An 11,632-nucleotide genomic window follows, 5' to 3' on the forward strand; every position below is an offset into this window, starting at 1 on the left:
GTCTGTTTGTACAGTAGTATACCCCTCAGGTCTGTTTGTACAGTAGTATACCCCTCAGGTCTGTTTGTACAGTAGTATAGCCCTCAGGTCTGTTTGTACAGTAGTATACCCCTCAGGTCTGTTTGTAGTGTACCCCTCAGGTCTGTTTGTAGTATACCCCTCAGGTCTGTTTGTGTATCTGTATGTCTAGTCATCTCCTGCATGACAATGACTATAGGAGTTTGCAAGATAGCACAAACTGCTTTGGAACCAGGTCAGCTCATTCTGGTATTGTGGGACCAGGCTACAGAACCCAGGTCAGCTCATTCTGGTATTGTGGGACCAGGCTACAGAACCCAGGTCATCTCATTCTGGTATTGTGGTACCAGGCTACAGAACCCAGGTCAGCTCAGTCTGCTGTAGTAATCCTACACAGTTGCAGTATTATTTTCTGTCCTTCAGTTTAATTTAATTCCACCCAATAGCTCACCTTTCTCATAGAATTGATGAGAACGGATAAAAACAAAATCTAGATTTGGTCAGACTTTTCACTTGTTCCCTTTTTTGGTTGGTGAAGTTAAACAATGGTAAAATATTTTGAAAGTCATCTCACCTTCAGTGAATAGACAGTCTTTCATTTCCTGCCAAGGTCGTGGGAATTTTTGTTGTTGTTGTTGTTGTTGCCCGCACTACAGTTGTCTATATCAGTCCACTAATACAGGACTGTTATTAATATTGATTTTTTACAGCCCTACTTCCCACGGCTGTGTTTCCTGCCCTGTTCCTGTGTGAACTATTTTAGTTTAAGATGTTTGTAGTGGAGTATTATGGCGGATCAGGGGTGAAAAAATAATCACAACGTGGTAGTAGTGCTACTTATACTATCTCTCTGTCTCTCTCTCTCCTCTCTCTCTGTCTCCTCTCTCTCTCTGTCTCCTCTCTCTCTCTCTGTCTCTCTCTCTCCTCTCTCTCTGTCTCCTCTCTCTCTCTGTCTCCTCTCTCTCTCTCTGTCTCTCTCTCTCCTCTCTCTCTGTCTCCTCTCTCTGTCTCCTCTCTCTCTCTGTCTCCTCTCTCTCTCTGTCTCTCTGTCTCCTGTCTCTCTCTCTGTCTCTCTCTCTGTCTCCTCTCTCTCTCTCTGTCTCTCTGTCTCTCTCTCTCTGTCTCTCTGTCTCCTCTCTCTCTGTCTCTCTGTCTCTCTCTCTGTCTCTCTGTCTCTCTCTCTCTCATCCACCACATCTCATATCCGGCCCATCTGGACATTTATAGCTTGTTAGCTAATAATATACTACAATCAGCCTTTGCGTTTACTTTTAGATTAAGTTCAAAGGTCGCGTTTGTTTCATGAGAGAGAGGCAATAGAGAGACGTTTGTAAACTGGAATCATTTAAGTGTTTGGTAAATGTGTCAGTATATTTGCATTGTATTTGCATTGTCAGGTCAGTGGTTTGATTGGACAGGATGTTGTCATGGGAGATGGGCACCAAGTATCCAACGGTCTGGGAAGGAAATATATTCTGTTCAGAATAGGGTTGCAAAACTACCGGTAATTTACCAAAGTTACCGGAATCTTCAGTAATTTTGGTAATTAACAGATTATCTATGGTAATCTATCGTAACTTTGGTAACCCTCACATTAAACACCAATGTTATTCACTGAGTTGATGGTTTATATTTAAACCATATTTAAAACCATCTTATTATTGAATATATTTTACATGTGATAAGGCCCAACAGAGGGCCAGAGACTGTCATAATCTGAAATACCCAAAAGGGCCACTAGAGATGTCATGTGATAGATTATGCAAAATCCTTGAAAGATACCAAAATCCTGGTAATTTACTGGTAAACTTAGAAATGTTTCCAGTAATATACCCTCCCCTTGCAACCCTAGTTCAGAATGACAATGACAAACCAACCACAATCCAGGGACAGTTCAGGTTTGACCTCTGAACTTTGGCCTTGCTTTCACCTGCAACTCTGTTGTGGCAATAACCTCCTATAGGTTAGGGCTAGGGTTTAGGATAGGGTTACAATTTAGGATAGGGTTATGTTTGTGATTGGTGGATTGTTATTTGAACAGTGTAGTCAGTAGTGATAGTCCCAGAACATCAATAACACATCTGTGTTCCATGACCTTCTCCTCCCCTCTCCCTCCACAGGGTGCTGTACATCGGTCTGGCCTGCAACACGGCTCGTTTCCTGTACATCTCCTACCTGGAGGACGCCTGGATCGTCCTGCCCATGGAGGTCCTTCAAGGTTAGGCTACACTGGGTGTCACGGCGTGGCATATGTTGACTTAGCTTAGCTTAGCTAATGTTAACATTAGATAGAAAGAAGGCAGAAGCAGTGTTTGAACTGGCTGTACCAGTGCACTTACATTGTTGGCATGTTGGCTCAGAGTTCATATCAGGCAGGACAGGAACTCTCCTCTAAACGAAATGAAAGGCTTTTCCTTTGCCTGGAAAACACCCTTTTCCTCTGTATCTAGACTTCACTAACAGCCACTTAGGCCATGAATAACAATGTTGCAGCTGCACACGAAAGATTAACATTAAAGGACGCTTAAAATGTTTGTAATCATTTACTAGAGGTGTAACAACAGCCAACAAAACATTTAGAGACGCACTGAATCTCTTTCAAAAAGAAGTGGTATGACAATATTTGTATTTTATTTAACATTTATTTAACTAGACAAGTCAGGTAAGAACAAATTCTTATTTACAATGACGGCCTACCCCGTGCCAAACCCAGAAGATGCTGGGACAATAGTGCGCGGCCCTATGGGGACTCCCAATCATGATACAGCCTGCAACACAAACAAAATGGCTGTAGCTCTGGTCTGGCCATTGTTTTCTAATAGTGGGAGGTTATGCCACATTCACGTCATGTTGGAAACTCGGGAACTCTTAAAATGAACCTATGTTATTTGCGTAGCGCTTCCTATTGGTTGATTCTGATCATTCCCAAGTGGGAAACTCGGCTATCATCTTTTTACAACGAGTAAGCAAGTTGGAAGTTTCAGTGTTCGACATGACGTGACGACATGGGCCAGCTAAAGAGCTGAATAGGGGGCAAGGCCAGGCCGGACTATGGAGGGTAGCAGGTTCAATGGCTTTGTTCTATTATTGGTGTACAATGAGACTTGGAACTAGCTGTTTGAGCCACTTCCAACACGCCACACCCAGTGAGGGTTAAGTCCTCTCTCTCTCGTCTGTCGCCTGTCATGAACGCTCTATCTCAGGTTCCGCTGTTGTGCAGGGGTTGTTCCTCTACAGGAAGCCAGGTTTTCCTGTGTCTACTCTTCTCAATGGCAAGGCTGTGCTCACTGAGCCTGTACTTTTGTCAAGGTTTTTCTAAGGTTTTGATCAGTAACAATGGTCAAATAGTTAGCCACGCATGGTGTACTGTCGATTTAGGGCCAGATAGCACTGCATTTTGCTTTGTGCTTGTGCTTGTGTTTCCTAATAAGCAATGTAGTTTTGTTTAGACTGTTGTTTATTGTTTTTATCTGATTGATTGGATGTTCTGGTCCTGAGGCTTCAGTGTGTTAGTAGAACAGGACCAGCTGGATGAGGGGACTTTTCTTTGCTCAGCTCTTGGCATTGCAGGGCTTGGTAATGATATGAGAGGGGGTCACTGTATTTTAGATGTTTCCAAAACTGAATTGCTCTTTTCTGAGTTTTTATTATTAGTGGATATTGGCCTAATTCTGACCTGCATGCATTGTTTGTAGTTTTCCTCTGGACATGTAGGAGAATCTTACAGAACTCTGCATGTAGGTTTTCAATGGGGGTGATTGTCCCATTTTGGTGAAATCTTGTTTTGCAAGTTGACCCCACATGCCACACTCTCTGTCTCTCTCTCTCCTTGTCTGTGTGTCTCTGTCTCTGTCCCTCTCTTTCCGTCTGTCTCTCTCGGTCTGTATCTCTGTGTATCTAGGTGTGACCCATGCCTCAGTGTGGGCAGCCTGTATCTCCTACCTCAGTGCTGCAGTGCGTCCAGAGCTGAGGACCTCTGCCCAGGGTATCCTCCAGGGCCTGCACCTAGGGCTGGGCCGGGGCTGTGGCGCCATGGTGGGGGGAGGCTTCGTCAGTGTTTTTGGTAAGAAGAACCACTGTGTGAGAGAGAAGTTGTATTTAATGGAATTAAGTGTCCCCCAGTTCTAGAGTATGTAAAACACATTCAACCAAAGAGAGATGGATCTATTGGCGTCACCCGTTAAAGGTACTATCAGGAGTAAAGACTGCTATTCGATGTTCAATTTGCTGTTCAATGTTCATTAATTGAAATGACTATTGAGAACAGCAGTAACTATTGTCGATGGTACATTTAACAGTGGCTAACAGAACAGAATGTATCTTCACTCCTACTTGAGCAGCTAGTTGTACTCACACGTGTCATACTCTCACATGCCTTTCCAACTGTTGAACAACGCCTCCTCTCCTTAAAAGGATGCCCTGTCCTCCATGGTTTTCTCGTAATAAACTACCAGCAGCCCCATCTTCAATCATTAGGATAGGAATGTGATGGTCTGGAATGCATTTGGCAGCTCTCCCAGAATAACAACTGTGTGTCTCTCTCTGCGTTCTGAAACACATCTTGATGACTGTGGTAACATATATCCTTTACAGTCCTGAAATGGATATTACTTGTCAGTGGTCTGTTACATGAAAAGCAATGAGTGAAATAAATACATTTATTTTGAGATTTTATTTCCAAAAGCCTATGGAGCACACGTTTTGTCTTTTTGGGTTATGGTTTAGGAGCGGCCCACACCTTCAGAGGGATAGGAATGGTGTCCCTCGTCATCCTCCTCCTCTTCGCTCTCATCCAGTGGCTGGCTGTGCAGAGTGGGAACAAAGGTATGTGTCATTAATGTTTATTTTATCCTACCCTGTAGCCTTCATGGCATGCCTCTGCATGGACTTAGGCCTACAGGAAAACAGAATTTACTTCACCTAGTATACTCCTTAGTGGAAAGGTTACTGGCTCCCAATGTGGCAAGCATAACATTTACTTCACCTATTAAACCCCTTAGTGGAGAAGTGACTGGCTCCCAATCTGGCAAGCATAACATTTACTTCACCTATTAAACCCCTTAGTGGAGAAGTGACTGGCTCCCAATCTGACAAGCATAACATTTACTTCACCTATTAAACCCCTTAGTGGGGAAGTGACTGGCTCCCAATCTGACAAGCATAACATTTACTTCACCTATTAAACCCCTTATAGGAGAAGTGACTGGCTCCCAATCTGGCAAGCATAACATTTACTTCACCTATTAAACCCCTTAGTGGGGAAGTGACTGGCTCCCAATCTGACAAGCATAACATTTACTTCACCTATTAAACCCCTTAGTGGGGAAGTGACTGGCTCCCAATCTGACAAGCATAACATTTACTTCACCTATTAAACCCCTTATAGGAGAAGTGACTGGCTCCCAATCTGGCAAGCATAACATTTACTTCACCTATTAAACCCCTTAGTGGAGAAGTGACTGGCTCCCAATCTGGCAAGCATAACATTTACTTCACCTATTAAACCCCTTAGTGGAGAAGTGACTTTACTGCCATTCACTTTTTATTCTCTTTCTCAATCAGCAACTGAGAAATTCATAGGCATTAGAATGCTGCATGAATCATATTTAGGATCTTAATAGTGGAGATTGTGGTTAGGTCAGACACGTTAACGGAATAATCATTTTGAAGCATGCCAGGAATTGTTATGAAACATTTAGCTTGAGTTGTTTTCCAGATCCCAGAATGCTGGCGGAGAACATCCCAGTCCCCTCCAGCCCTTTTCCCATAGCGACCATAGACATTATCCAATCAAATAACGGAGCCGCCACAATGACACCACCGAGGAAGACCAAGCACCAGGAGGATTTGAGCGAGCCTGCCTGGGTGGTGTCCGCCTCGCCCTGGGTCTCCCTGGCCTTCGCCCTGCACCAGATCAGAGAGATGGCTACCATTGCCAGGAGTAGCCCTGCCAACAACCATCCGCCGCTGCAGGTACTGTAGGTAGACCGGGTGGCTGGCAGCTCGTGGGCTTCAAGGATAGACTGATGAGTTCAGGGATAGACTGGTGGGTTCAGGGATAGACTGGTGGGTTCAGGGATAGACTGATGAGTTCAGGGATAGACTGGTGGGTTCAGGGATAGACTGATGAGTTCAGGGATAGACTGGTGAGTTCAGGGATAGACTGATGAGTTCAGGGATAGACTGGTGGGTTCAGGGATAGACTGGTGGGTTCAGGGATAGACTGATGAGTTCAGGGATAGACTGATGAGTTCAGGGATAGACTGATGAGTTCAGGGATAGACTGGTGGGTTCAGGGATAGACTGGTGGGTTCAGGGATAGACTGATGAGTTCAGGGATAGACTGATGAGTTCAGGGATAGACTGGTGAGTTCAGGGATAGACTGGTGGGTTCAGGGATAGACTGGTGGGTTCAGGGACAGACTGATGAGTTCAGGGATAGACTGATGAGTTCAGGGATAGACTGGTGGGTTCAGGGATAGACTGATGAGTTCAGGGATAGACTGGTGAGTTCAGGGATAGACTGGTGAGTTCAGGGATAGACTGGTGGGTTCAGGGATAGACTGGTGGGTTCAGGGATAGACTGATGAGTTCAGGGATAGACTGATGAGTTCAGGGATAGACTGGTGGGTTCAGGGATAGACTGGTGGGTTCAGGGATAGACTGGTGGGTTTAGGGATAGACTGATGAGTTCAGGGATAGACTGATGAGTTCAGGGATAGACTGATGAGTTCAGGGATAGACTAGTGAGTTCAGGGATAGACTGATGAGTTCAGGGATAGACCGGTGGGTTCAGGGATAGACTGGTGGGTTCAGGGATAGACTGAGGAGTTCAGGGATAGACTGATGGGTTCAGGGATAGACTGGTGGGTTCAGGGATAGACTGGTGGGTTCAGGGATAGACTGGTGGGTTCAGGGATAGACTGATGAGTTCAGGGATAGACTGGTGGGTTCAGGGATAGACTGATGAGTTCAGGGATAGACTGATGAGTTCAGGGATAGACTGGTGGGTTCAGGGATAGACTGATGAGTTCAGGGATAGACTGGTGAGTTCAGGGATAGACTGATGAGTTTAGGGATAGACTGGTGGTGTTCAGGGATAGACTGGTGGGTTCAGGGATAGACTGATGAGTTCAGGGATAGACTGATGAGTTCAGGGATAGACTGGTGGGTTCAGGGATAGACTGGTGGGTTCAGGGATAGACTGGTGGGTTCAGGGATAGATTGATGAGTTCAGGGATAGACTGGTGGGTTCAGGGATAGACTGATGAGTTCAGGGATAGACTGATGAGTTCAGGGATAGACTGGTGGGTTCAGGGATAGACTGGTGGGTTCAGGGATATACTGATGAGTTCAGGGATAGACTGATGAGTTCAGGGATAGACTGGTGGGTTCAGGGATAGACTGGTGGGTTCAGGGATAGACTGGTGGGTTCAGGGATAGACTGATGAGTTCAGGGATAGACTGGTGGGTTCAGGGACAGACTGATGAGTTCAGGGATAGACTGGTGAGTTCAGGGATAGACTGATGAGTTCAGGGATAGACTGGTGGGTTCAGGGATAGACTGGTGGGTTCAGGGATAGACTGGTGGGTTCAGGGATAGACTGGTGGGTTCAGGGATAGACTGATGAGTTCAGGGATATACTGGTGGGTTCAGAGATATACTGATGGGCTCAGGCTGTGCTTTGAGGCTGGGCCCAAAGACATATCACTGGGCAGAGAAATAAACAGGTAATGTTTGTGATTTTTACATTTGTGATAATGAAATGTGACCGGAATGTTTATCTAGCAATGTGTGCATGTTCCAGCTAAGGTTCCATGTTGTATCATGTCCTGCTGAGAATTGTCTTCTTTATTTCATGCATCCAATCTTGAAGAAAGGTGAGAATATAATACCTGCCTTTAGAACGGTATTTTATGAGGGTGTTTTTCATATTGTAGCGACCTTAACCCAAGTCCTAGCGAGCTCGGCAAGAGGTTTGGACCTCTAGGCGTAGCGGTTAACGTGTTGACTTGACTTTTGCTGGACCCGAATTCACTACAATATCTACAACATTTTGCTAAGTAGTATTATTACAGTATTAATGTAACACTTTACCTTTGTTCTGATTGGTAGGAGATAAATGAGATCGGCACAGATGAACCAACTGATCCCAGTGCCCATCCTTTCCTTAGAACCTCCCCAGGCTGGTCCCTCTCAAGTGGGACCCGCTCTCTGACCAGGACCCCCCCCCCCCCTACGCCTGCTGATCAACCAACCCTCTCCACGGGCCAACACACAGTAGGGGACTGGAAAGAGGGGACACGTTGCACATTGAGGAACTGCCCTAAAATGTTTTCGTTCCAAGCAACACCAAGTCAAAGCCCATCCATGCACAGCTGGGAAGTAAAGATAAAAGAGTTAAGGAGTATGATTTATACAGACTGGACAGGAGAGAAATACTGACCAAAATGAAGGAGGTTGAATTCGTCCTCCTAGCAAGACAGGTCTTAACCAGCTGAGGAAAAACTCTTTGACCGATCTATTGTTACTCTGTCAAGTGGACATCAAACGAGTAACAGAGTCGTATTTATTTTGCTCATCCTGGAAATCTGGGATAGTGGGTTCGATTGAATAAGGCTCCATTTGTCTCGCTGGCCATCGAAGTGCCTGAGCCGCGGTGCTGTTGTAGGTCGGTGATTCACACTCCTGTAGCAGTGCCACACTGAATCCAAAACGCTGTGTGTAATGGCTGCTTTGCTTGATGTGGACTGTAGAGATTCCTCTTTACATCAAGTTTAGGTGCCAATTCAATAGGCGAACGTTGTGTAACGTTGCAGATAGCAATGTTATTAATGTAACTGGTTGGATTACTTATTCTACATGTCAGAGAGACGTGTGTTCTGAGGTTGGTGGCACCTTAAATGGAGAGGGCTCATGGTAATGACTGGAGTGGAATCAGTGGATCGGTATCATATATATCAAACACATGGTTTCCATGGTTTCCAGGTGTTTGATGCCGTTCCATTTGGTCCGTTCCAGACATTATTATGAGCCGTCCTCCCCTCAGCAGCCTCCACTGTTCTACATACTATGTTGATATCCGCCTGTTCCCACAACTTTGTGCTCTCTTGAAAGAGGCCCCGCTTTTATATGTAAATGTTTACTGTGTCTAGTGACGAGTCTACCACCTCGGGGCGGCAGCGTAGCCTAGTGGTTAGAGCGTTGGACTAGTAACCGGAAGGTTGCAAGTTCAAACCCCCGAGCTGACATGGTACAAATCTGTCGTTCTGCCCCTGAACAGGCAGTTAACCCACTGTTCCTAGGCCGTCATTGAAAATAAGATGTTGTTCTTAACTGACTTGCCTAGTTAGATAAAGGTTAAATAAAATAAAAAAATATCAGCCACTGATGCTGTGGAAGAATAGATACGTAAAAGGGTTTATGATATCCACCAGGCTTTTAGGGTCTGTAATTACTACAAACTATAACACCATGAGTTCTGTAGAGACTTTCTATATGTATTGATAATGTGTCTTCAGGCCAAGATGTCTAAACGTCAAATATTTCACTATGATCATATTTAGACAGAAATAATTGTCAATGATATCAAACTGCTTTCCTCCCAAGGGACTATCTAAAACAGTTGTATTGTAATGACCATTTCACATGCCTTGTCTGCTGTCTTCTACCTGAAAACTAATACTCCTGGTGCACTGTGGCCTTTATCTTTTCAAGGTGAAACAACAGTTTGCAAGACGTCACTGGAAAAGTTTTTTTTTACTACCACTTTGTTTTTTAAACTACCAAAAATGTATCCTTGTAATTTAATATGAAGAACATGCACCAAATCTGAAATCACTTTAATGCTGTTTGATATAAAATATATGTAAAAAATAAATAAAAATCAAGCATAGGCATATTTCTAGCCATGAGGGAGAAAACTTTTGCTCTTGACAAACATGGTCCAATCAAAATCTCTATTTGATGTTTCCAGCATGTGATTGGCTGTCCCCGAGGCTGCAGTTTCTTAAGCAGCCAGGTTGTGGCAGTAGATGGGAGTTCACTGGATTCCACAGCAATGGGAGTACATGAGATCTTGTTACAGTGACCAGTAGGGGAGCAGGTCTCAATGCCCCAGGCACTTACCACACAGGAGGAGAAAAACAACAAATGTATTCATGATTTCTGCCAGTTAACCTGAGAGCTATAAGCACCATTTGAAAGTCATTCTGGTGAATAGTTGTAACTACGATGCAGAGGTTTTGATTCCAGAGGAAAACAGATGTCTGCTTTGACTATGATTAGAGTGGGATGACAGCCTGAGGAAGAGTTTCTGGGTCACTATGAAGTCAAATCCACTGAGAGAGACGATAGCTCTGAGAGACTCTGGGGCATCCCTGATTCTCCCTAAGTCTACACTTCCACACTTTCTCCCATTGATTTAACAAATAGTGGAAACTCCCTCCAGCCAATGCTTACACCAATCCTATGCTTTTAAATCCATGCCAGGGAGTGTTCAAGTACACACTTCTGGAAAAGGTTGGAGAATCAGGAGGGAGCCTTTGGGGAATGATGGGAATATTCAAGTCCCCTAAAGTCTCTGTTGCCCCCGGTTACAGGACTTCTCTTCTCATTAGGTGTTTTATCATGGAAGGTGAAGCCGAGAGGTACCGCCCCCTACTTTCTGCCTACTGCTAGTTTTCTGGCCATTTTAGGGTCCTCCGGTTCACCGCAGAGGTTTAAATTGATATTAGAAGAGCTCCATATCCTCGTCCCCTATGAGGTAGGGCTCTGGAGGTGGGGTGAAGGTGCTGGGGGAGGGCAGGTAGGGGGAGTAGAGAGGGGCTCTGGAGGTGGGGTGAAGGCGCTGGGGGAGGGCAGGTAGGGGGGGTAGAGAGGGGCTCTGGAGGTGGGGTGAAGGTGCTGGGGAAGGGTAGAGAGGGGCACTGGGGGAGGGGTGAGAGGTGTGCTGGGGGCAGGGCATGGGTGTGTACTGAGTGTAGAGAGGGACGGAGTTAGATGTAGGCAGAGCCTGGGCATAGCTGTCCATCTCGTCTTTGCTGGTCAAAAGTACTTAAATAGTTCTTTAAAGTAATTTTTCTGTACTTTACTATATTTTTTACATCTTTTACTCCAACACATTCCTAAAGAAAATAATGTACTTTTTACTCCATACATTTTCCCTGAGACCCACAGTACTCGGTACATTTTAAATACTTAGGAAAATGGGCTAATTCGCACATTTATCAAGAGAACATCCCAGGTCATCCCTACTGCCTCTGATCTGACGGACTAACTAACCACAAATACTTTGTTTGTAAATGATATCAGAGTGTTGGCGTGTGCCCCTGGCTATCCATACATTAAAACAACAAGAACATTGTGCCATCTGGTTTGCTTAACATAAGGCATTTTAAATGATTCATAATTTACTTGTGATAATTAAAAAGATGCCGGCGCCATTTCCTGGTTGCCAAAATTTGAATAATTCGCCTAATTTCAGTTTATATGTGGCAAAACACATACGTATAGTGTAGAGAATCACTATACCATCTAAACCGCTGTGAAATATATTTTCCATAGCCGCCAAAAATATTGCATTTTCAGCTGTTTGAAGCTAAAATGTGTATT

The 11,632-nt window shown here is 44.6% G+C and overlaps 1 protein-coding gene across 1 annotated transcript in view; it reads left to right on the top strand.

The window, feature by feature from the left end:
- The window catches only part of LOC115113491 (major facilitator superfamily domain-containing protein 6-like), a 36,407-nt gene extending 26,487 nt beyond the window's left edge, over positions 1-9,920 (top strand). Inside the window, exons 3-7 of the mRNA XM_029641244.2 lie at positions 2,139-2,236; positions 3,920-4,081; positions 4,744-4,842; positions 5,735-5,991; positions 8,135-9,920. Coding sequence (XP_029497104.2) covers positions 2,139-2,236; positions 3,920-4,081; positions 4,744-4,842; positions 5,735-5,991; positions 8,135-8,464 — 946 coding nt within the window. The 3' untranslated portion in view covers positions 8,465-9,920. The remainder of the gene's footprint in view (positions 1-2,138; positions 2,237-3,919; positions 4,082-4,743; positions 4,843-5,734; positions 5,992-8,134) is intronic.
- Positions 9,921-11,632: the final 1,712 nt, after the last annotated feature.

Source organism: Oncorhynchus nerka, linkage group LG3, assembly GCF_034236695.1.
Source record: "Oncorhynchus nerka isolate Pitt River linkage group LG3, Oner_Uvic_2.0, whole genome shotgun sequence".
In the NCBI taxonomy this organism is placed as follows: domain Eukaryota; kingdom Metazoa; phylum Chordata; class Actinopteri; order Salmoniformes; family Salmonidae; genus Oncorhynchus; species Oncorhynchus nerka.